This window comes from Notamacropus eugenii, chromosome 5 (assembly GCF_028372415.1).
Source record: "Notamacropus eugenii isolate mMacEug1 chromosome 5, mMacEug1.pri_v2, whole genome shotgun sequence".
Classification (NCBI taxonomy): Eukaryota; Metazoa; Chordata; class Mammalia; order Diprotodontia; family Macropodidae; genus Notamacropus; species Notamacropus eugenii.
The window spans coordinates 336,011,002-336,033,241 of NC_092876.1; the positions used below are offsets into that span (position 1 = coordinate 336,011,002).

Genomic DNA, 22,240 nt, shown 5'->3' on the forward strand with positions numbered 1-22,240 from the left:
GGAAATTCAAGAGATTCAACTGAAAATTAGTTGAAACCATAATTTTAGCAAAGTAGCAGGGTATAAAATAAATCTATATAAATCATCAGCATTTCTATGTATCACCATCAAAGCCCTGAAAGAGAGGTATTTCATTTAAAGTAACCATGGAGAAAACAAAATACCTGGGAGTATACCTTCCAATCTATATGAACATAATTATAAAACATTCTTTGTACAAATAAGGTTAGATTTAAATAATTGGAGAAATATTAATTGTTTACGCATGGACCAAGCCAATATGATAAAAATGACAATTCCATTTAAACAAACTAATTTATTCAGTGCCAGCCCAACTGAATTACCACAAAATTATTTTATTGAGCTAGAAAAAAATAATAATAAAACTCATTTAGAAGAACAAAAATCAAGAATATCAAAGGAATTAATGGGAAAAACTGTAAAGGAAGGAGGTTTCTCACCAGATCTTAAACTGTAATGTAAGGTGGTAATTATCTAAACTATCTGGTAGTAGCTAAGAAATAAAAAGGTGGATCAGTGGAATAAAGTAGGTACACAATACAGAGTAGTAAATGATTATAGTAACCTTGTTTTTGGTAAGTATGGGAAAGCAATCTGGCAGAAACTAGGTATAGCCCAATATTTTCTACCATTTATCAAGATACATAATGGGTACATGATCTAGACATAAAGAGGGATATCATAAGTAAATTAGAAGAACATGGACCATTATCAGATTTATGGATTGAAGTATTTATGAATAAAGAAGAGACAGAGAACATTATGGGATATAAAATGGATAATTTTGATTATATTAAATTTAAAAGGTTTTTGTACAAATAAAACTAAAGTAGCCAAAATTAGAAGGAAAGCAGACGGCGGGGGGGGGGGGGGGGGGGGAAGAATTTGTAGACAATTTCTTGGATAAAGTCCTCATATCTCAAATATATAGAGAACTGAGTCAAGTTTATAAGAATATGAGTCATTCTCCTGTTGATAAATTTTCAAAGGATGTGAAGGTAGTTTTTAGAAGAAGAAATCAAAGCTACATATTTGTTGTTCAGTCGTTTTTAGTCATGTCCAACTCTTTGTGACCCTGTTTGGAATTTTCTTGGCAAAAATAATGGCGTTGTTTGCCATTTCCTTCTCCAGCTCATTTTATAGATGAGGAAACTGAAGCAAGCAGGGTTAAGTGATTTGCCCAGAGTTCCACAACGAGTAAGTATGTGAGGCCAGATTTGAACTCAAGAAGATGAATCCTACTTGAGACCCAGCACCCTATCCACTGCACCTAGCTGCTGAACCTACATATAAGCATATGAAAAATGCTCTAAATCATTATTGATTGGAGAAATACAAATTAAAACAACTCTGAGGTAGCATTTCATGCCTATCAGGTTGGTTAATATGATAGAAAGGGAAAATGACAAATGTTGGAGGGGTTATGGAAAAATTGGGACACTAATTGTGAACTGATCCAACGATTTTGGAAAGCAATATGGAATTTTTCTCAAAGAGTTGTGAAACTGCCTATACTGTATTTTCTTTTTTTTTTTTTTTTAAGGATTTGTTTTCAGTTTTCAACAATCACTTCCATAAGTTTTAAATTTTCTATTTTTAAAATTTTTTTAATTTTCCTCCCTCCCCAAGACAGCATGCAATACTATATGAAAGAATCTATATTTTCTAAAATATTTATAGCAGCTCTCTTTGTGGTGGCAAAGAACTGGAAATTAAGGAAATGCCCATCATTTGGGGAATATATGAATAAGTCGTGGTATATGATTGTAATGAAATACTACTCTGCTATAAGAAATGACAAGTAGGTTGATTTTAGAAAAACATGGAAAGACTTGCTTGAAATAATGCAGAGTGAAAAGAGCAGAACCATTAGAACGTTATATACAGGAAGCAATATTTGAAGAGTAACTATGAATGACTAAGCTATTCTGAATAATATGAATATTTGTGGTTGTGGTTTGTCCTTCGTTCTCCAAGAGGACCATGACATCAGGAAGATGATGACATGACTTGCAGTTGAACTGGATTTGAGTGAGGAGTGGCTGTGCAAAGTCACCAGCCTCACTTTCTCCTCCAGAGCCATCTGGGTCCAGCTACAAAGGACTTATGAAGGAAAATGCTCTCTACCTCCAGAGAAAGAACTGATATATGGAAGCGTATATTGTATGCTTCCACAGGTATGTCTATATCAAAAGTTATAGTTAAGAAAAATGAGGCAATCAGAGGTTAAGCGATTTGCCCGGTGTCACACAACTAGTAAGCTTCTGAAGCTGCACTTGAACTCAGGTCTTTATGATTCCAGGCCCAGTGCTCTATAGACATTGCCATATAAGCTGCAAAAATAAAAAGAAGAAAAGACTGATATACCTGAAGATCTTTGTGGTGGAGCACTCTCAAGCACCTTGGTTTCAAAGGCCCAGTGGAAAAGAGGAAATAGTCTCACTATTAGCTCTGGTTCCCTGAGTAATCCTTTTTTTTTTTAATTATTTAAGTTATTTTTTAATGTTAAAGTTAACAAACACAAAATATGTGTTTGTTAGGAAGCTATAAATCACTATTGTGTACAACTTGCTTTTCTTTTAAAGTATTTAATAAATTAGCAGTATTTTCAAACTTGTTCTGTTTGTCTGTTTACTATGGACCTTCTTTTCTCTTGTGGTTATATAAAATGGTCTGGGGAAAGTGAGGCTGGTGACCTGCGTAGCCCTCCCTCACTCAAAACAAAATCAAGTGCAAGTCATGTCATCATTTCTCTGATGTCATGATCTTCTTTAAAAACAAAGGACAAACACAGACAGATTTAAAAATGGTTCAGTGACCCTTCCTTCCTTCCTTCCTTCCTTCCTTCCTTCCTTCCTTCCTTCCTCTCTCTCTTTCACTATTTTTTTGTAACTCTCTCTCTCCTTTTCCCTCCCCTACTTCTCTCCCTCCTCCCCAAACTGAAAGGAAGAAAAACTAAATCTTTGTACCCGATATGTATTGTCAAGCAAAACAAATCCCAACATTGGCCACATCTGAAAATGTATTTCTCATTCTTCACCTTAAATTCATCACATTTCTGGTGGAAGGTAGGTAGCATATTTCATCACTGACCCTCTGGAACCATAGTGGGTTGTGGCATTGATCAGAGTACTTGTCCTTTCAAAATTGCTTATCTATAATATTCTTGTTGTATAAATTGTTCTTCATGTTTTGCTTACTCCACTTTGCATCAATTCATATAAATCTTCCAAATTTCATCTTAAATAATATCTTTTAACATTTCTTATGGTACAATTATATTCCAGTATGTTTATATACCATAATTTGTTGAGTCATTCTAATAGCTTAAAACTTTACTAAAACTTTTGGGAACTCTGAATATGACTATATTTAAAGAAGGTACAAAAGAGCTACAAGATAATTTGGGGAGAAGGCACTAACAGATTGGGGGAATAGAAACATCTTCATCTAGAAAATGAAACTAAGCCTTGAAAGAAGCTAGGCGTTCTAAGAGGTGGAGAAGAGCAGGGAGTACATTCCAAGCACGAGGGACAGCCACTGCCAAGGAACTGAGGTGGGAGGTTGAGTATGAGGAGCAGTAGAAAGGCCACTTTGGCTGGACCTTAGTGTTCATGAAGGGGCATACATAGTACATAATAAGACTGGAAAGTCAGGATAAGGAAAGGTTATAAAGGACTTTAAATATCCATGCAAATTAGTTGGCAAGACTTGTATGAACTGATGCAAAGTGAAGTGAGCAGAACCAGGGGAACAATTTATATAGTAACAACAACATTATAAAGACAAACAACTTTTAAAGACTCAGCACTCTGATCAATGCGATGATCAAACAAGTGCCACAGAATTCATGATGAAATATTCTAATCACCTCCTGACAGAAAAGTGCTGGACTCAGGGTACAGATTGAGACATATTTTTTGGCCATATCTAATATGGGAATTTCTTTTGCTTGACTGTGTGTGCATGTACATACACATATGTATATATACATACACGCATCTATACACATGCACATTTTAAAATAAAAGTTTATTTTTTTCTCTTTTTTCAATCAGTAGGGAGGAGGTTGGAAGAGAGAGATGAATTTTTGTTGATTAAAAAATTTTAATTTTTAAAAAGTGTAAGTTGAGAAACTAAGCATCAAGGTAGTTAATATGTTAAATGTTTTTGGTTTTTTGTTGTATCCCTAGAATAGTGCCTGCCATATAGGAAGGAGTTAATTAATATTTGTTTATCAATTGACTGAAGACAAAGTCAGGATCCAAAAAGGTTTGGGTAGGCTAGAATAAGAGACTGAGTCTAATAAAATGAAATGTAATAGGTGAAAAAGAAAAGTAGTTATATGCATTGCATATAACTGTCAGCCACTAACTCAGGAAAATCTGAATTCTGCCCCCTCTGACACATGGTAGCTTTGTGATCCTGGGCAAGTAACAGCCTCTCTATTTCTCAAGGGAGCTTTCTTTCATTCTTTTCTTGAAAAAGAAATTAAATTTCATTTCATTTTTGGTTCCACATTCTCTCCTTTTTCCTCTTCCTACCTACTGAGAAGGTAAGAAAAACAAAGTACATTATAAATATGTATAGTCTTGCAAAATAAATTCCCACATTATCTACATCCAAAAACATAAAGAAAAAAGAAAAAATGCTTCAATTTCCACTCTGATGGAGTGTGTGCAATGTTCTCCTGGTTCTGCTTATGTCACTTTGTATCAGTTCATACAAGTCTTCCCAGGTTTCTCTGAAACCATTCTCATCATTTCTTATAGCAGAATAGCATTCCATTGTATTCACATGCCATAACTTGCTCAGTCATTCTCCAATTCATGGATATTCTCTCAGTATCCAATTCTTACACCATAAAAAGAGTGGCTATAAATATTTTTGTACCTACAGTAACTAAGACTATTAGTTGCTGAATTTCCTCACTTTCCGGTACTGATTAAATTACAGACCAGGTCCACCCTTCCCCCCCTCACTAACAATATTTTAAATTAAACTCTTATACTTGAGTTTAAAAAAATCAATTGTACAAAAAAGATGGAGTTGACTAGATGTCTTTGAAAAGTGCTTGGAAGTTTTAGTGAACTGCAAACACAATATAAATCAACTACAGCATTTATTAACCATTTTACTCTGTGTAAGACACAGAGTCATATGATTTTGCAGCTAAGTTGATTTTTTTTCTTGGTGGGGGGAAGGGAGAAGAGGGAAGCTGATATTTGGTCAATGATATAGGCAGTATGGTGAGGACTGGTGTGGAAACTATTGAAACAAATGCCAATTCATAGGCAATTTCTCCTCTTAGTTGCCTAGGGGCGCAATGAGCTAGGTGACATTGCTATGGTTATAAAGTTTCTATCAGTGTTAGGACTGGAATTTAGGTCTTCCTAATGCCCAAACTGGTTCTCTAACGTTACGTTGCCTCCCAATTTGATCTTTTTTTAAAATAAATATCTTTTAAAAAAACGAACAAGTTTTAAATATACAGTGTGCCTGCCTTTTTCTGTTCTTCTTCCTCCCTCTCACCTACCATGATTTGGCATTGAGCTTACAAGATTTTGATATCCATTCTTTAATTCTTCATCATGAAACCCCACATTACATTAAGAGTACTTTGACAAACAGTACATTTTTCCCAGATCTAGCCTTGATTATAGCCCAAAGGTTTTCAGTGGGTTTTAAATCAATTTAAATACTCAGACCATTGATGCTTGTTTATCTCCATCTCTTGGACAACTTTCTTAACTTTTTATGACATGTGGCATAGTGTAGCAATTGGATCTAAATTTTTAAAAGTTTAAAATTCAATTCAATTTGATCATAATTGACATTAGTCAAATCAGAACAAGGGGGGTGCCAAACTTAACTAGGAATTCCGGCACCTGGAGCAAATTCCATGTATATGTGAAGAGCAGGGGGTGATGGGGAGGAGGAGGATCTAAAGTACGACCATTTCTATATAGACTGGATATCCGGCAGTGATGGGAATGGAGAAGGAAGAGGAATTGGGAGACCTCTTTGGTGTAGGGGACAGAGTCCTAGATAAACAGGATACACTTGAGTCTGAATCCCACCTCAGATGTTTACTAGCTGAGGGACCTTGGGCAAGTCATTTTACCTCTTTCAGCCTCAGTTTCCTCATCTGTAAATTAGGGATAATATCATTTACCTTATAGGTCTTTTATAAGGATCTAAATGCGATAATGTAAGGTAAGCTCTTCCTAAACCTTAAAGTTACATATACATTACAGTGCTTTTTATTTGGAGGGGGTAAAGGATTGTGGGGAAGAAAACTAGGAGGCAGATGACTTATTGGGAAGGAGAAAATGACCTTGGAACCAGCATAGCTGTGGACAAGATGGAGTACACACTAAAGCAGAGGTCACTGCTAATTTATAGCGACTAAGGGAGGCTCTGAAAGATATGGGTGGTGGAGGGGAAAGAAAAATATACCTGACTCCTTTTTGGCTGTGAGAGGAGCAGCTAAATTCAGAGAAGGTACCAGTGGAGAGGATGACTTCCAGGTTTCAGTGAAGAGGAGATCTAGGATGCAGTGGGGTTGGTTTAAAACAGAATTCCAGAAAACTCAGTGCAAAGGGAGGGCAGAGGGGTAGGAGTGTTTTGGTGGGGGTAGGGAGGATACTTCCTTTTCTGGATCACTTATGGAGTATTGTGCCTAGTTGCTTTTTTTTTTTTTTTTGGTCTTTGTCTACCCAGAACCTAGTACGGTGGCCTAGCTCCTTGTTCAGTTGTGACTCTTTGTGGCCCCATCTGGGGTTTTCTTGGCAAAGATACTGGAGCGGTTTGCCATGTTAGAGGTGAAGCAGGCAGGGTTAAGTGACTTGTGCAGGGGCTAGACTTGAACTTGGGAAGATGAGTGTTCCTGATTCCAAGTCCCAGCTGCCCAAGCCGGGCCCATCAAGAGGCAATTAACACATTCCTGTTCCATTAAGGTGACTTAGGGGCACCGCGTTAAGTCAGTGTGCCTACCCTGGGCCAGGCATCGCGGTCAGCACGTGCTGGAATGACACTGACCCGCTGGTGAGCTCCTGCCCAGAGATGGGCAGCCAGGCTGGGCCGGAGCTCGTCGCACCGTGGTGCCCTCGCTGTGCCCAGGGGTAGAGTGGGGAAGCCAAGCGGAAAAGGCAGGGTTCGAGTCTGTGCAGAGCTGTCTCCGGGAAGGACCGACGGATCTCTAAGAACACTAGTGGGCGTTTGGTTTTCTTTAAGCCCAGTGAGGGGGAGGGTAGAACGAAGCCCGGGAATGGGGAAGGCCCGCGCTGGCATTCCGACTCCCACCTGTGACTGGTGTGATCCCGTAGGCGCCCCCCGCTGGGCGGTCGTGAGCGTCAAATGAGGTCACAGACATCCTCTGTGACAACATGTCTGCGAGCCTTAAAGAGCTGTATAAACCCTGGCGATTCTTCTTATTATATTATTGTCACATCCATCGCTCTTAAACAGGGCCGTGAAGCACCCAGTCCAAGCCGTCTTGGAGGCGCTACGCCCCTCCCCTTTTTCTTCCGCCCCTCCCCTTCCTTTCCTTTTCCCCGCACCTTCTCCTCTCGCCCCGCCCCTCCTTCCCTTTCCCCTCCTATCTTCCCCCCTCCCTCTTCCATCTCTCCGCTTTCATTTCCTAACAAGGAGCCTTTTAGGACCGAATTCGGCCCGAGGCTGCGCACGCGCACGCCTACTCGGTACGACAGGAATCCTGAGGGCGCCGAAGGGGCGGGGCGGAAGTGACGCCATGTTGCTAGGAGACGGTCTCCGAGCGACCGCACTAACTCTGGCGGCGCTTTCCACCTGGCAGCAGGCCGGGGGCGGGGGTCTCCCGGCCGGCCTCCACCATGTCCTTCTCGGTTCCCGGCGTGGGTGTGAGCGAGAAGGACAAGAGCACCGTGGGGTCGGAGAACACCTACATTCTGCGGCCCATCTTCCAACAGAGGCGGGTACCGGGGGTGGGCCTGCGGGCCTGCGAGGGGGCCGGGAGCGGATGGCGTCGGGTTGGGAGCCGAGCGGGGGGGCAGTGGTAACGTTTTAACCAACGGCTCTCCGGGAAGGGGAACCCCGAAAATCATGCGCGATAAACTTCATCTGAACTCTTAAGATCTCCTCCATCGTTTCTTAAGTCTCGAGACAAGCAACAGCAGTACCGAGCCCTGATAGGTGCTCACCCTGAACATTTAACAGTCGGCTCTGGCGGGTGTAAACGGGCTCCGGCACTCCCTCTTGGCTGAGGACGGATGGCGCGGACTCACCTGCGGGGGGCAGCGCAGCACGGCTTGTGCCCCCTGCTTTTGAGGTGCCCTAGGCGCCCCGTTTGTTTTCTGAGGGGTAGGCGATGGTTGGAAAGCTGCGTCTGCGGGCTGCTGGGCTGCCCCTCCTCTCTCCCTCCCATTCCCTCGTTCTTTCTCCCCCTCCTCCTTTTCCCCTCCCCGTTTCCTCCTTCTCCTCCTCTCCCTCTTTACTCTCCTTCTCATCTCCTCCCCCCTCACTCTCTTCTCCTCCCCTCCTCCTCCCCCAACAGTTGATATTATTATTATTGTTGTCAGTCATGGCCCCCTCCTGTGAAGGCCTTATTATGTTTACTCACTGTGGTGAGGGGGGCTATCAATGAATGCATTAATCAGCCTGCTTTTATTAAAGTGCCTACTGTGTGCCAAGCACCAGGGGTTAAAAAAAAAAAAGAAAAGAAAGAAACACTCTCCACTCACATGCACCATAGAGATGAAGTATATAAGTATGAATGAAAAATTGTTTATTAAATATAGCTTAAATAAGGTGCAAAGCACCTTATAAACATCTCATTTCATCCTCACAAACATCTCTGGAAGGTAGGTTACTTTCATTTTATAGATGGAAACTGAGGCAGACAGGTTAAGTCACTTCCCTAGGAGTCACACAGTTATTAAGTGTCTGAGAATGGATTTGAACTCAGGTTTTTTGGACTCCAGGTCCAGGGCCCTCTCTTCTGTGCCATCTAGCTGCCTAGAGTGAATTAGGTTCTTAAATACTTGCCAGTCACTGAGCTCAGTATTGGGGTTACATAGGCAAGCAAGATAATACTTGTCCTCAAGGAGGTTCTAGCATTGGCTCTTAACCCTGTTAGAATTTGTGCTCCACTTGTACAGCCTATCATTCTGTTCCTCCCTGTGCCTCAGTACTCCTCAATATATTCTTGACATTCATTGTGACTTCTAGTTCTGATAGCCGTCTATATTTTTATGCTGTTATCACTGCTCTGACTTCACTTTCCTCCTTTCCTAATTTTGACTGTAGAATTAACCCGTTCAACTCATTTACCCTCAAATCCTTTGCCTCCTTGTCCCATAACTGCTCATCCCTTGCCAAATTCCCAGCCCTGGAATACTCCTGTGTTGATGAACAGAACTAGAGGAAGTCATACAACTGTGGTGAATGTGGAAACTATAAATTAATGTTATCCAGCTTCAATCGAAGGTAACCAAGGATTCTCAAACTCATTAGTGAGTTAAGGGGGTGTCTACCCCAAGCTTGTGAAGACTTCCTCTGGTGGAATGGGTGGATGAGAACAATTTGTTCCAACAGCCATGAAGCAGGCGATGTGGAGCACTTAGAGCTTGGTTAGACACCAGTGATGCCAAGGTCATCCACTGCATCCTGAGCCATCACAAGCTGTCTTGACTCTGTTCTGCCCCTGGACTATGATAACTCTGGAGGAGAGAGTGAGACTGATGGCTTTGTGCAACTCTGCTTCACTTAAATCCAGTTTACGCATGAATCAAAAGACATCCTCCATACCATTTCACTTTTATGTCTCAAAATCCTGTGGCGACAGACAAGTGATGAAGGAGGAGGTGTAGGTACACTGGGAGCTGTGGTCACAACCCTGCACACAGGCAGCTGAGGTCATGGGGTCATTTCTCACTGGAAGCAGCAGTGGGACTTGCCAGTCCCCCTGGGTGTCTGAGCAGCCTTTTAAAGATCGCACTGCTTACATCCTGGTGTGAGGAAGGGGGCTAGAAAAGGTGCCCTAAACATTGTCTGCTTACCCAAAGCTGGCCTGATTATCGTGGCAGGCAGGGAATCCCCCTATGTGGTCGAAACACAAAAAATGTACAAAATGTATGAAAACATCTGCAAAGATGATTCCACTCACCATTGGCACATGGAACATGTGCACACTAATAGACAACACAAAATCCAGTAGACCTGAAAGAAGAACTGCTCTTGTTACAAGACAACTCAACAGGTATTGCATCCAAATAGCAGCCTTGAGTGGAACAAGGTTGGCAAATGAAGACCACCTTACTGAAGTTGGAGCTGGATACACCTTTTTCTGGAGTGGACACAGTGTAGGGGAGCGCCATGAAGCTGGTGTGAGATTTGCAATCAAAACTAATCTAATCAGCAAGCTGGTATGCCTGCCAAAAGGAGTGAATGACAGGCTCATGACAATGTGATTGCCACTCGCAGGAAAATGCCGTGCCACATCATTAGTGCCTATGCCCCACCATGACAAACCCTGATGAAGTCAAAGAAAAATTTTATGAAGACCTAGAGACCCTTATCGTCAGTGTGCCAAAAGAGGACAAGCTTGTAATTCTGGGCAACTTTAATGCTAGAATAGGCTTAGACTACCAGACTTAACAGGGAGTCCTAGGGAGGAATGGAGTTGGAAACAGCAACAGCAATGTTCATTTACTGCTGAAGACTTGTACATTGCATGACCTCATCACCAACACTGTTTTCCGTTTACCTAAACGCAATAAATCTTCATGGATGAACCCTTGCAGCAAACATTGGCATCTAATAGACTATATAACTGTAAGGAGAAGAGACAGACAAGATGTAAGAGTGACAAAGGCAATGTGTGGTGCAGTGCTGGACTAATCCTAGACTTATCCTTTCCAAGCTAAATATTTGTTTTCATCAAAAGTGCCACCCCCAAGGCAAAATGACTACCAGAAGAATGAATGTCAACAAATTAGAGCTCTTCTCTGAGTGTGAACAGTTTGTTGCTAACTTGGAGGGAAAGTTGAGCCAACACACAGTTGGCAACAGTGGAGCAGAAAAGGAGTTGGCAGCATTCAGAGATTTGGCGTACAGCACTGCATTTGCTCATCCAGGTCAGAACACTCGCAAACACCAAGACTGGTTTGATGAAAATGATGGGGAAATTCAAAAGCTGCTAAATGAAAAATGAGAACTCCAACATGATAGTTCATCCACTTGTAAAAAGGCAGCATTTAATTCCATCAAAAGCAAAGCACAAGCAAAACTGAGAGAGATACAGGATTCCTGGCTCAGTAAGAAGGCAGATGAAATTCAGTTTTATGCTGATAGTAACAATCCCTTTGCACTTTTATGATTCCCTGAAAGTCATTTATGGACCAAAAACCTATGGTACATCAGAACTGCTCGGTGCTGATGGAGCCACATTGATTAGTGATAAGGACATGATCCTAGAGAGATTCTCAACAGACCATCATAAGTTAATGCTGAGGCCATTGACCGTTTACCTCAGGTTGAAGTCAGTTCTTCCTTAGCTGAACTTTCAACTGAAGAAGAGGTTTTGAGGGCCATTAGGCTCCTTTCATGTGGCAAAGCACCTGGTGCTGATTCTATTCCAGCTGAGATTTACAAGGTAGGGGGACCATTGCTCATACAAAGCTGACTGAAATTTTTCAGGTTATATGGCAAGAGGAGGTTATCCCCCAGGAGTTCAATGATGCCTCCATTGTCCATCACTATAAAGGTAAAGGGAATAGATTATCCTGCGGCAGTCACAGGGGGATCTTTCTCTTTTAGTCATTGCTGGCAAAATTCTTGCTAGAGTCCTCCTTAATAGACTAATCCTTCATAAGGAAGATGGTCATATACCTGAGAAGCCAGTGTGGCTTCAGAAAGGGGCAAGGAATAATAGATATGGTGTTTGCTGCTAACAACTCCAGGAGAAATGCCAGGAGCAGAACAGAGGTCTGTACACAATGTTTGTAGATCTGACCAAGACCTTTGACGCTGTTAGTTGTGAGGGCTTATGGAAAATTATGTCAAAATTTGGTTGCCCGGTGAAGTTCATCAATATTGTACATCAGTTTCATGATGTCACATCTGCCTAGGTTCTGGATAATGGACAATGCTTTCGTACCTTCCCAGTCACCAGTGGAGTGAAACAGGGCTGTGTGCTTGCTTCCATGCTTTTTAGCATGATGTTTTCAGCCGTGTTGACAAATGTTTTCAATGAGGATGAACACAGCATCAAAATCAACTACCCTAATGATGGTAGTTCTTCAATTTGAAAAGGCTACAAGTCAAGATGAAAGTGGAGGGAGTGTTGGTGCATGATTTTTTGTTTGCAGGTGATTGTGCACTCTGCAGCCTCTGAAGCTGAGATGCAACAAAGTATGGATCAATTCTCTGCTGCCTGTGCTAATAATTAACACCAAGAAAACACAGGTTCTCCATTAGCCACCACCATACCATCCATATGTGAAACCATTGGTTGCAACAAATGGAGAAATTTTGAATGCTGTGGATAAGTTCACTTACCTTGATAGTGTACTTTCCAGGGATGTACACATCGACAATGAGGTTAATGCATACATTGTCAGAGCTAGCTCGGTATTTGGGAGGCTCCAAAGAAAAGTTTGGGAGCGAATAGGTATTACACTGACTACCAAACTGAAGGTCTGCAGAGCCATTGTGCTCACCTCATTGTTATATGCTTGTGAAACATGGACAGTCTACCAGTGTCATACCAGGAAACTGAATCACTTCCATGTGAACTGTATTAGGAAGATTCTGAGGATCACCTGGCAGGATAAGGTATCAGACACTGAAGTTCTTGCTCGACCAGAACTGCCAAGTATTCGAACTATGCTTCAGAGAGTGCAACTCCGATGGGCTCCCCACATTGTTTGAATGCCAAATGTATGCATGCTAAAAAGACTATTTTATGGAGAACCTGTATGGGGCAGATGATCTCATGGTGGCCAGAAGAAGTGATACAAGGATATTCTCAAGGTTTCTCTCAAGAGCTTTGGATTTGACTGTGCAGCATTGGAGACACTGGCACAGGACTGCTCAGCATGGTGTGCCCATATAAGAAATGGTGCTGTGCTCTATGAGCAAAGCAGAATTGAGACAGCACAAAGGAAACTCAGGATGCGCAAATTTGGGATATCCACCCCAAATATTCACACAGACTATCTGTGCCCAACTGTGGTAAAGCATTCTGAGCTCATGTTGATCTGATCAGTCACAGTTGGACACACTGAAACTTCAGTTTATCATAATGATGTCATTTTGGTCCCCTTCAAAGACAAAGGACAACAACTAACCAACTCCTATGCTGATGAACAGAACTAGAGGAAGTCATGCAACTATGCTTAATGTGGAAACTATAAATTAATGTTATCCAACTTCAATTGAGCCTTTACTGTAGCAAGGCAGTCCTTTTATTCCTCTCTAATTGATTTTCTCTTTCCTAATTACTTCAAAAGATATTCAAACCTACTGCCTCTTAGCTCCTCAAGCCTACTCTAACTCTCATTTAAGGACCTACCCTCTTTAATGAAAAAATTAAGGTCATTAATCTGGAGCCCCTTCTCTCCCTTTCTCTTCATCTCAAAACTCCTTGACATCATCTTCCAGTCTTTGATAAGGAGGTGGCCCTTCTTGCCAAAGCTAAACTCCTTTGTGTGTGTCCGAGTGTCTGTTATCCTTAAAAAACCATCACTAGATACTACCATCCCCGCTCAAGCTATTGCTCTATTTTTCTCCCCCCTTTTTCAGTCAAACTCCTAGAAAAAAAGTTATCTATAATGACATTCCTTCTTTAGCCTACCTAGTATAGTCTTTCTAAAAATTCAGTTTCATCTTAGTTTTGTTTCCAAATTCTCTCTCTCCTTTCCATCTCCTCCCCCACATTTGTATAGAAAAGGCAATCAAAACAAAACCCTCTACAAATATGTATAGTCATGGAAAACAAATTCCCTCCATCAGCCATGTCCTAGAAAACATGAAGAAAAAGAAAGAAAACAAAATGTGCCTCAATCTATGCTCTAGTCCATCATTTATCTCTCTGGAGGTAGCCTGTTTCATCATGAGCCCTTTGGAATTGTGGTTGGTCATTGTTGATCAATTACTAAGTCTTTCGGAGTTCAACTTTATAATGTTTTTATTGTATAAATTGTTCTCCTAACTCATTTAACTTGGTAACAGTTCATAAAAGTTTTTCTGAAACCATTCCCTTCATTATTTCTCATAGCACAATAGTATTCTATCACATTTATGTACTATAGCTTGTTCAACCATTCCTCAATTGATGGCATACCCTTAGTTTCCCGTTCTTTTGTTGTTATTTCATTCATGTCCAACTCTTTGTGACCCCATTTAGGGTTTTCTTGGCAAAGATACTGGAGTAGTTTGCCATTTCCTTCTCCAGCTCATCTTATAGATGAGGAAACTAAGCCAAACTGGGCACACAGCTAGGAAAGTATCTGAGGCCAGATTTGAACTCAGGAAGATGAGTCTTCCTGACTCCAGACCTGTTGCTTTATCCACTGTGCCACCTAGCTGTCCCTTCCAATTCTTTGACACTGAAGAAAGAGCTACTATAAATATTTTGGTACATGAGTCCTTTTACTCATTATTTGATATTTTTGGTTTGGAGCTCTAGTATTCTAGTATAGACCATATTCCTAGGTCAAAGAGTATATGCACAGTTTAGCTATTTTTGGAGCGTAGTTCCAAATTGCCTTTCAGAATGATTAACTAGCAGGTGGAGCTGTCAGCCTCACCAACAGTGCTCCTAGTGCTTTTTCATAGGCAGGCCCTTGCAGCTGAAATGTTCTCAGTCATCTTTGCCTTTTAGAATTGTTACTTATGTTCTTTCAAGTCTGAGCTCAGGTGCCACTTCCTGTGAGTATAGCCTTCCATGATCTTCCCAGCTAAAAGCATTCTCCCCTCCTCAGTTTTACCTGTTTTCTCTATATTTTCATTTCTCCCCATCATTCTCTACTTTGTGTTATAATTATATTTGTCATATTCACCCCCTAAGTGCAAGTTTCCTGAGGGGGCTGAGATTGTCTCTTTGTGTTACTAGTAGATAACACTTGAATATAGTATCTTGAATATAGTTACTAATGAATGAATGAATGGTTATAGCTTATGAAAATTCAGCACAAGTAACTTAGCAACATTTCCTTTATCTCTTCCTTCTCTTAACTAGGACACAATATTTGATGCAGACTGGTCACTTTGTGATGAAATTGAGGAACCTGGGAGCAATGATCTCATATTCTAAAGAGTTAGAGAGACTTAATGATAATGCTTTTAAAAAGGTTTTTTTTAAAAAGAATCTTAACAAAGAAGAACACTAACAAAATAAAACCATATATGTATATATATAATCAGAACTATTTAAACAAAAATTATTTAATATTTCAACTTTTCTGTTTTTAATGATTTCTAATAAATTTTTATTTTAACTTTTAATAAGACTTTATGAAAAATAGGTTTATAACCCTTTCTTTATATTTTGAGGCTGAATATACTTAACCTGACACTAGCATGGAACTGGATATCAAGACTTTCAAACATCAAGTGTCGCCAAATTTTGGAAAAAGCAATTTCACTGTTTGTTTCCTCATATTTTTCATTTGTAAAATAGGTATACTAAGTGGTATGTTCATTTATCTTGATAAATGTCTTTAAAATCTTTAGTTGATGAACACTGTTAAATATAGAGTTAATATATATTTATAATATATTATATGTAATATATATGATATTATATAAATTAAATATAAATTTAAATATAGAGTTAAATATATTGAGACTGTGTAAAGGATGGAATAAAGTTACGAAGTGAAATGAAATTGAGATTTTAAAGTCCTGGATCAGATTTCAGTGCATAGTAGCTGACTTTCTGTTTCATTTAGGTTCCGACCCTCTACGGTGAAAGAATGCATCCACACCGTACTCAAAGAAGAATTAGCAACTGCTCAGTATGAGCCAAGTGAAATGCCTGCCCTCACAAAGTTTTTATCAGAGAGCATCAAAAATAAATTAAAAGGTAGTCACGATGATTTCTCAGAATATTTTATTTCCCTCTTATCCATTCTTTCATATCCTTGCTGTGGAATCTGATGGTTCATCAGGTATACGTTTATTAGTATCTAGATGCCCAAAATAATTTGGATGACACTCTATAACTAATACACACTGATGGGGTTATTACTGAGCCAGCAATGTGAGGGAAAGAATAAGGATAAAGGGGAAAAAGCATTACCACAGTAGGAAGTTTGAATTATGTAGATTTAAATTCAGTCCCACATGACTGTGCCTAAGTCATGGATGCTTCCCATAGATTAAGCCAACTATTTTTAGACATAACTTTTGGACGAGAAATCTTTACCTCATTGGGAGACATGTGAAATGGAGGGGGCCCTTCTCCAGATTACATACCTCACTGTAACAGAATTATTGTTTTCTTAAGACTACTTTCAAAGTAAAAACCTATAATTTTACCAAACGGCCACATTTCTCATCCTAGTATTCAAGGCTCTCCATAGTCTGTCTCTAACCTCCCTCTCTGAATGCTGGTCCAGTTTACGTGTTCTGTTCATTGAGTTTTCCTGCCTTTTCTTTTGTTCATGCCATTCTCACTAGTTGGGATTCTAGCCAACAGCAAATCCTACTCATTTTTCAAGACCTATTTCTAGTCCTTAGTTCTGTGAAGCTTCTCTAGACCATTTCAGCCCTTACCGAAAACTAAAAACTCCTGTAGCACTTATTTTCTGTACTGTTCATTTGGCAATTAATTATGTATGCTCTATGAATCTCTTATTAGATTGAACTGTTATTTAGCTGTAGTTTCACTTTGGTTTCCCATTTATAAACTCTTCAAAGGTAGGGACTGTGTTATACTTTTTTTTAACCTGCAGTGTCTGGCATGCTGCCTTGTTCATTAAATAAGTATTTGTTAACTTGATTCCAGTGAGTTGCTTTGATTTTGTTTTATTCTAAATTTGTTAGCTGTTTCAAGTTCTTGAGCTGATTGCATCCAGTCTTAAAACTTGACCTTTATGGGTAAATGTGTACCTGCCTCGCCTTGTTCTGACAAAAATCTCTCTCTCTCCTTCTTTCTTTCTCCCCCCTCCTCCTCACTTCCCACAATTTGTATGACTACTTTCTGTGGATTGTTTCTTGATACTGAAAGCCAGGGTAATTATTTACTGTTCCTTATAACGTTCTTTATATAGAGTTGGGTTGTTTTTTTTTTTTGTTACAAAATGTTATCACTTCTTAACACAGAAAGTTGAAGCCCTTGGTTCAACTATTTTCCCTAAAATTGTTTTGTTTAGAAGTTTCTGGATTAAAAACTAGACAGTTTAGTTTTTTGGAGTATAGCTGTTCATAATACTAAAAAGGAGGTGAAGACAGTGCTTTCCAGAAAGCCTTATAATTTCTTATAGTTCAGGTAGAAAATTTCTTACGTTTGAAATGAATTGGTTGCTTGGCTGTTCTAGCAAAATGTGACTTCTAGATTATTTGGGTCATTTTATATTATATCCATTCCCTTTCCATTGATGTGCTTTTGTTATCTTAACAGAACGAAACATAGTTTTACAGTTCATACAGTTTTATATAATAAATATTATATTATTTAATAATATGTATTTTTATATTACATATTATAGCATATTATATAAAAATGATATAATAAAAATAATTAAATAATTATTTGAAATAAATTAAAAATACAGTTTTACAGTTATAAAATAAGATATGCTCTGTGATTTGATTATCTGGGTTCTGGTTGCTTCAGTGTTTTGAGTAAATATAAATGAAATATGCTATAAATTTTTTAAAAGTTTTTTTTGTTTGACTAAGAGAAAGACTGTAATTGATAAGCATGGCCTATATTTATGCTTCCTGCTCTGCTGCTTATGGTGGTTTTAGTGTGAATTTCTTTTCAGTAGATAATTTCACTGTATTTGCTTATAACTATGTTCTTTTTTTTTTCCCTTTTAGAAATGGGATTTGACCGATACAAAATGGTGGTGCAAGTAGTGATTGGAGAACAAAGAGGTGAAGGAGTAAAGTAAGTCCTTGCCATCACTTCTTGTTTTTGGGGCTTCCCAGAAGAATGCATTAGCTTTATTACCTTGTAACAAGATTCTTTTTACAAGAGTATATGAAAACAACCCAAGTGAAATGTTAGTGATAAAAGGAAAAAAGAAAATAGAAATTGTAGTTCTTACTGGTGCTGAATAGTAACCACAGTTAAATGTGGATGTTGAGGGGCTCTCTCACATCTCCATCTACCTATTGGACATTTCAAGCTGGATGTGCAGTTGGTATTTCAAACTCAACATGTCCACAACAGAATCGATGCATTTCACCACCCCCTAAGCCCTGACTTACCTATCTTTCTGTCAAGGGTAGCATCATCTTTTTAGTCATGTAGATTTACAATATCAGAGTTGTCCTCAATTTGTAACTCTCTCTTATCCCTCAGATAGTGTACGATCATTCCTATTTATTCTACCTTCACAACATTTCTGTCTTTCTTTGTAGTACTCTGCCACATAATTGACTTATTTCAAAAATGAGAACTTAAGTGACATACGCCACCTGTATTTTTACCTGAAAGGTAGTTTAAAAATTTTGCTGGCTGTCATGCAACACTGAAAGGGACTGGACCAAGTGAATTTTTGGTTTGATGTACTTTTAGTACTATGGGAGGGAATCAGAAAATGTTGTTTACCTGCTACAAGTGTAGCTTGCCTTAGTGAGACAAATTATTACTTACAAATTATTTTTTAGGCAAATGAACTATGTGTAGCACAGTATAGCCAATGACGTAGAAATTTGAAGGCTTTGTGGTTTGGTAAAATGAGCACTGAAACTAGGAGTTAGGTTATATTTCTTAGTCTTTCAGGGACTAGCTGTGTGATCTTGAGCTGACTGATTTTTATGGGCCAAATTATTCTCATATATCAAATAAGGGAGGCGAATTAGTGTTGTCTTGAGTCCTTTCTGGATATAGATCTTTGATCCTTTGACTAGATAATTTCTTATCTAATTTAGTACTGATTTTAAAAACTTTTCGCAAACATCACAGGTGAAGTTACATATAAGAATGTTTTAAAGAAAACTTACCAAAGACCCATTGCTCATATCAGTTTTAATTGAGATTCCCAGCATATTGATGTTTCCCAATTCTTTTTTGGCTGGTTAGTATGGCTGCTCGATGTTTCTGGGATGCAGACACAGACAACTACACTCATGATGTTTTTATGAATGTAAGTATATTTAGAGCTTTTTTTCCCCCTTTGGAGACATGGAGATTTCTAATCATATGAAAAACAATGAGTTTGTGAAGAATATTAAATATGAAGTATTTGAATCAGTCAAGATAGTAGTGACAGTATTAGTATTTATTGTGGTTTTGCATTTTAAAAGACAGATGAATGTATCAAGAGGCATTATGACCATTTTGTGTATAAGCACTGGAATCTTCTTCAACATGTACTATGTGCACTGCATTAATAAATTTCTGCTGTGAGGCTTCAATCGGCATAGGTAATTATTTTCTTCCTGTTTTCCCCAGAATTAGGTATAGAGCTCTTTCTTAGGCCTAAGCACTGCTATATTTCTTCCTTCCTTGCTTCCTTCCTTCCTTCCTTTATTTATTTCTTCCAAAACTCTACTCTGGTTCCTTCTTATAACTTGGAGATGGCCCTGGGTTTTCAAAGGCTCTGTGGATACATGAAAAATATTAAGTGCTTACTGAGTGCCAGGCACTGGGGACAAATACAAAAATGAGATAGTTCTTTCTTATCCTCAAGAAACTTATGTTCTAATAGGAGAGGACAGTATATGTAGGGAATGATGAACAAGGAAGGGTATTTTAGTGAAGGAAATTACAGAGATGGTGAATAGAGCCATTTTAATTTGATATATTTTTTTCCCCAAAGGCAGTGATAGTACTGATTTGATTATGGTTCCTAGAGCAAAGAGGAAAGAAGAGAGAAATGCACATGCCAGGGTAGGGGGCAGGTTTGGATGCATCTGCCCTGTGCCTGGTTATTAAGGTGGAGTGGGCTATTTGAGACTGTGCTCACTCTCTCACCGCTCAGGCAGCTCATTCTCAAGGCAGAATTTCAAAGTTTACTGGAGTCATCTTTATCTCATCTACTGGTGACCCTATAACCACCACCCCTAGCCTTTTGCACTATTTTATTTCTATCAAGCTGAAAGAAACATTTATGAAACAAGAGAAATTTGCCAAGCTGCAGGGCATGAGTGCCCCTTGGCGGGAAGAGAACTGATAGGAGAAAGATGAAGGTACCAATACAAGTCAGTGCCTTAACTGTTACTTTTAGGCCTAGAGAGTTGTCTAGAACATTTAGATATTAACATGCTTGTCCAGGGTCACAGAGTACCTGTCAGAGGTGGATGGAGATAGAAAAAACAAGATTTGGCAACTAATTGAATGATTGAGAGTAAAGGTAGAGTGAAGAGTTAAGGAGATAGTTACTGGAAGGATGGTGGTAGTGGTGAGAATTGGAAAGGTACAGGAACCCCAAGATTTGGAGTTCCTTGGGTGGGCTGTTCTGAAAGAATTCACAGACTTAAGCATTCTTATTCAGCAGGCAAGAGTTCTTAGGGAACCTGTGATTTAAAAGGGGTTATAGGTAAAGTTTATATAGATTAAACTACAGTAAAACATGTGCCAAATATGCTAATCAGGTGATTCAGGGAGGCATTAGGGAGTGGTTAGTTCTTAAAGAAACATACACATTTAGTATCTACTGTGCAGGTGTTTTACCCAGAGTTTACTTGGAAATAGCCCAAGGCAGGGACTACATGGAAGTATGGTTTTAGGCCTGAAATGTCACTAAGTCAACTTACATTCAGAGCTGACTGAGAAATACCCAGGCTGCTCCCATAAATGTCATATTAGACAAGATAAACATAAGGGAGTGTACATATGTCTAAGTCTGAGATACATAAGATTGGTCTGTGAGTAGTAAATATCTTTCTGAGCCAGTACATAGCTGGTTCAGACTAATAAATTCTATGGGTGCAGCTGTCTGCTGTATCAGGAAGAGAGATCTAGGGCAGACTGTTCTTGGGTGAGGGAGAAACTGTCTGGGATAGTGTTTTAAGAGAAATGTGATTTTTTAGAGAGAAGTGTGATTTTTGAATTGGGGTCCAAGTATAGGCACCCAAGTATACCCCATCAGTAGTCTTGAAAGAAATAGGAAATTTTGGAAGAGGGGTAGGTTTGAGGGAAAAGATGATTTCTCTTTTGGACATAATTGAGTCCGAGAGGTCTATGGAACATCCCGATTGAAATGTCCAATAAGCCATCCAATAAATAGCGATATGGGAGTAGAGCTCAAGAGAAAGAATAGGAATGGATATGCAGATCTGGGAGTCATCTGCATAGACATGGTAATTGAACCCATGAGAAGTGAGGAGTTTAGATAGAAAAAGAGAGATACCTAGGGTTCAGGGGTGGGGTATACATTATGATCCAAAAAAGAAGAATGAAAAGTCAAGTCAGTAAGCATTTATTAGGCACATATTATGTGCCAGGCCGTGTGCTGAATACCAGGGATACAAGGAAGGTAAAAGACAGATCATGCTGTCAAGGAACTCAGTGTATAAGAGGAGAGACAACATGTCAACAGCTATGCACAAACAACATATGTACAAGATAAAGTGGAAGTAATCTGCAAGAGGAAAGGCACTAAATTAGGGAGGACTGGGAAAGTCTTTTTGCAGACACACAAGTAGAAGGAGAACCAGAAGAGAATATTCGGGAGGAGAGAGTGATCAATAGTGTCAAATGCAATAGAGAAATCAGAAAGGATGAGGATTGATAAAAAGTCATTAAATTTGGCAATTAAGGGATAGATTATTTGTAACTTTGGAGAGATCAGTTTCAGTTAGGTGAGGTCAGAAATCAGCTTACAAGGGATTGAAGAGTGGGAGGAGAGAAAGTAGAAACAATGAGTATAGAGAATTTTTCCTAGGACAAGTTCTGAGAGAGGGAGGACACATAACTGGGGATAATTAATATTTACATTAACAAATGTAAATAATAAATAAAAGGGATAATAGCTTGCTAATATGGAAGGATCTAGTGAGGGTTTAATGATGAGCAAGAGCTGGGCATTTCTTTAACCATTAGAGAATGAAATACAGAGAT

At 39.3% G+C, this 22,240-nt stretch overlaps 1 protein-coding gene and 1 long non-coding RNA gene across 5 annotated transcripts in view; one reads left to right on the forward strand and one right to left on the reverse strand.

Annotated features, from left to right (window-relative positions):
- Window positions 1-7,527, reverse strand: part of LOC140506470 (uncharacterized) — a 36,924-nt gene extending 29,397 nt beyond the window's left edge. Inside the window, exons 1-2 of one of the 2 annotated variants that reach the window (XR_011967936.1) lie at window positions 7,327-7,527; window positions 6,481-6,570 (exon numbers count right to left, since the gene is read on the reverse strand). This is a non-coding gene — a long non-coding RNA (uncharacterized lncRNA). Of the gene's footprint in view, window positions 1-6,480; window positions 7,285-7,326 lie in introns of those variants that run through there. The other variant, XR_011967937.1, reaches the window with a different exon arrangement.
- A 219-nt stretch (window positions 7,528-7,746) lies between these two features.
- Window positions 7,747-22,240, forward strand: part of PCYT1A (phosphate cytidylyltransferase 1A, choline) — a 100,784-nt gene continuing 86,290 nt past the window's right edge. Inside the window, exons 1-4 of one of the 3 annotated variants that reach the window (XM_072613672.1) lie at window positions 7,747-7,972; window positions 15,954-16,087; window positions 18,049-18,118; window positions 19,259-19,320. In XM_072613672.1, the coding sequence (XP_072469773.1) occupies window positions 7,875-7,972; window positions 15,954-16,087; window positions 18,049-18,118; window positions 19,259-19,320 (364 nt within the window). In that variant the 5' untranslated portion in view covers window positions 7,747-7,874. The remainder of the gene's footprint in view (window positions 7,973-15,953; window positions 16,088-18,048; window positions 18,119-19,258; window positions 19,321-22,240) is intronic. The other 2 variants (XM_072613669.1, XM_072613670.1) reach the window with 2 other exon arrangements.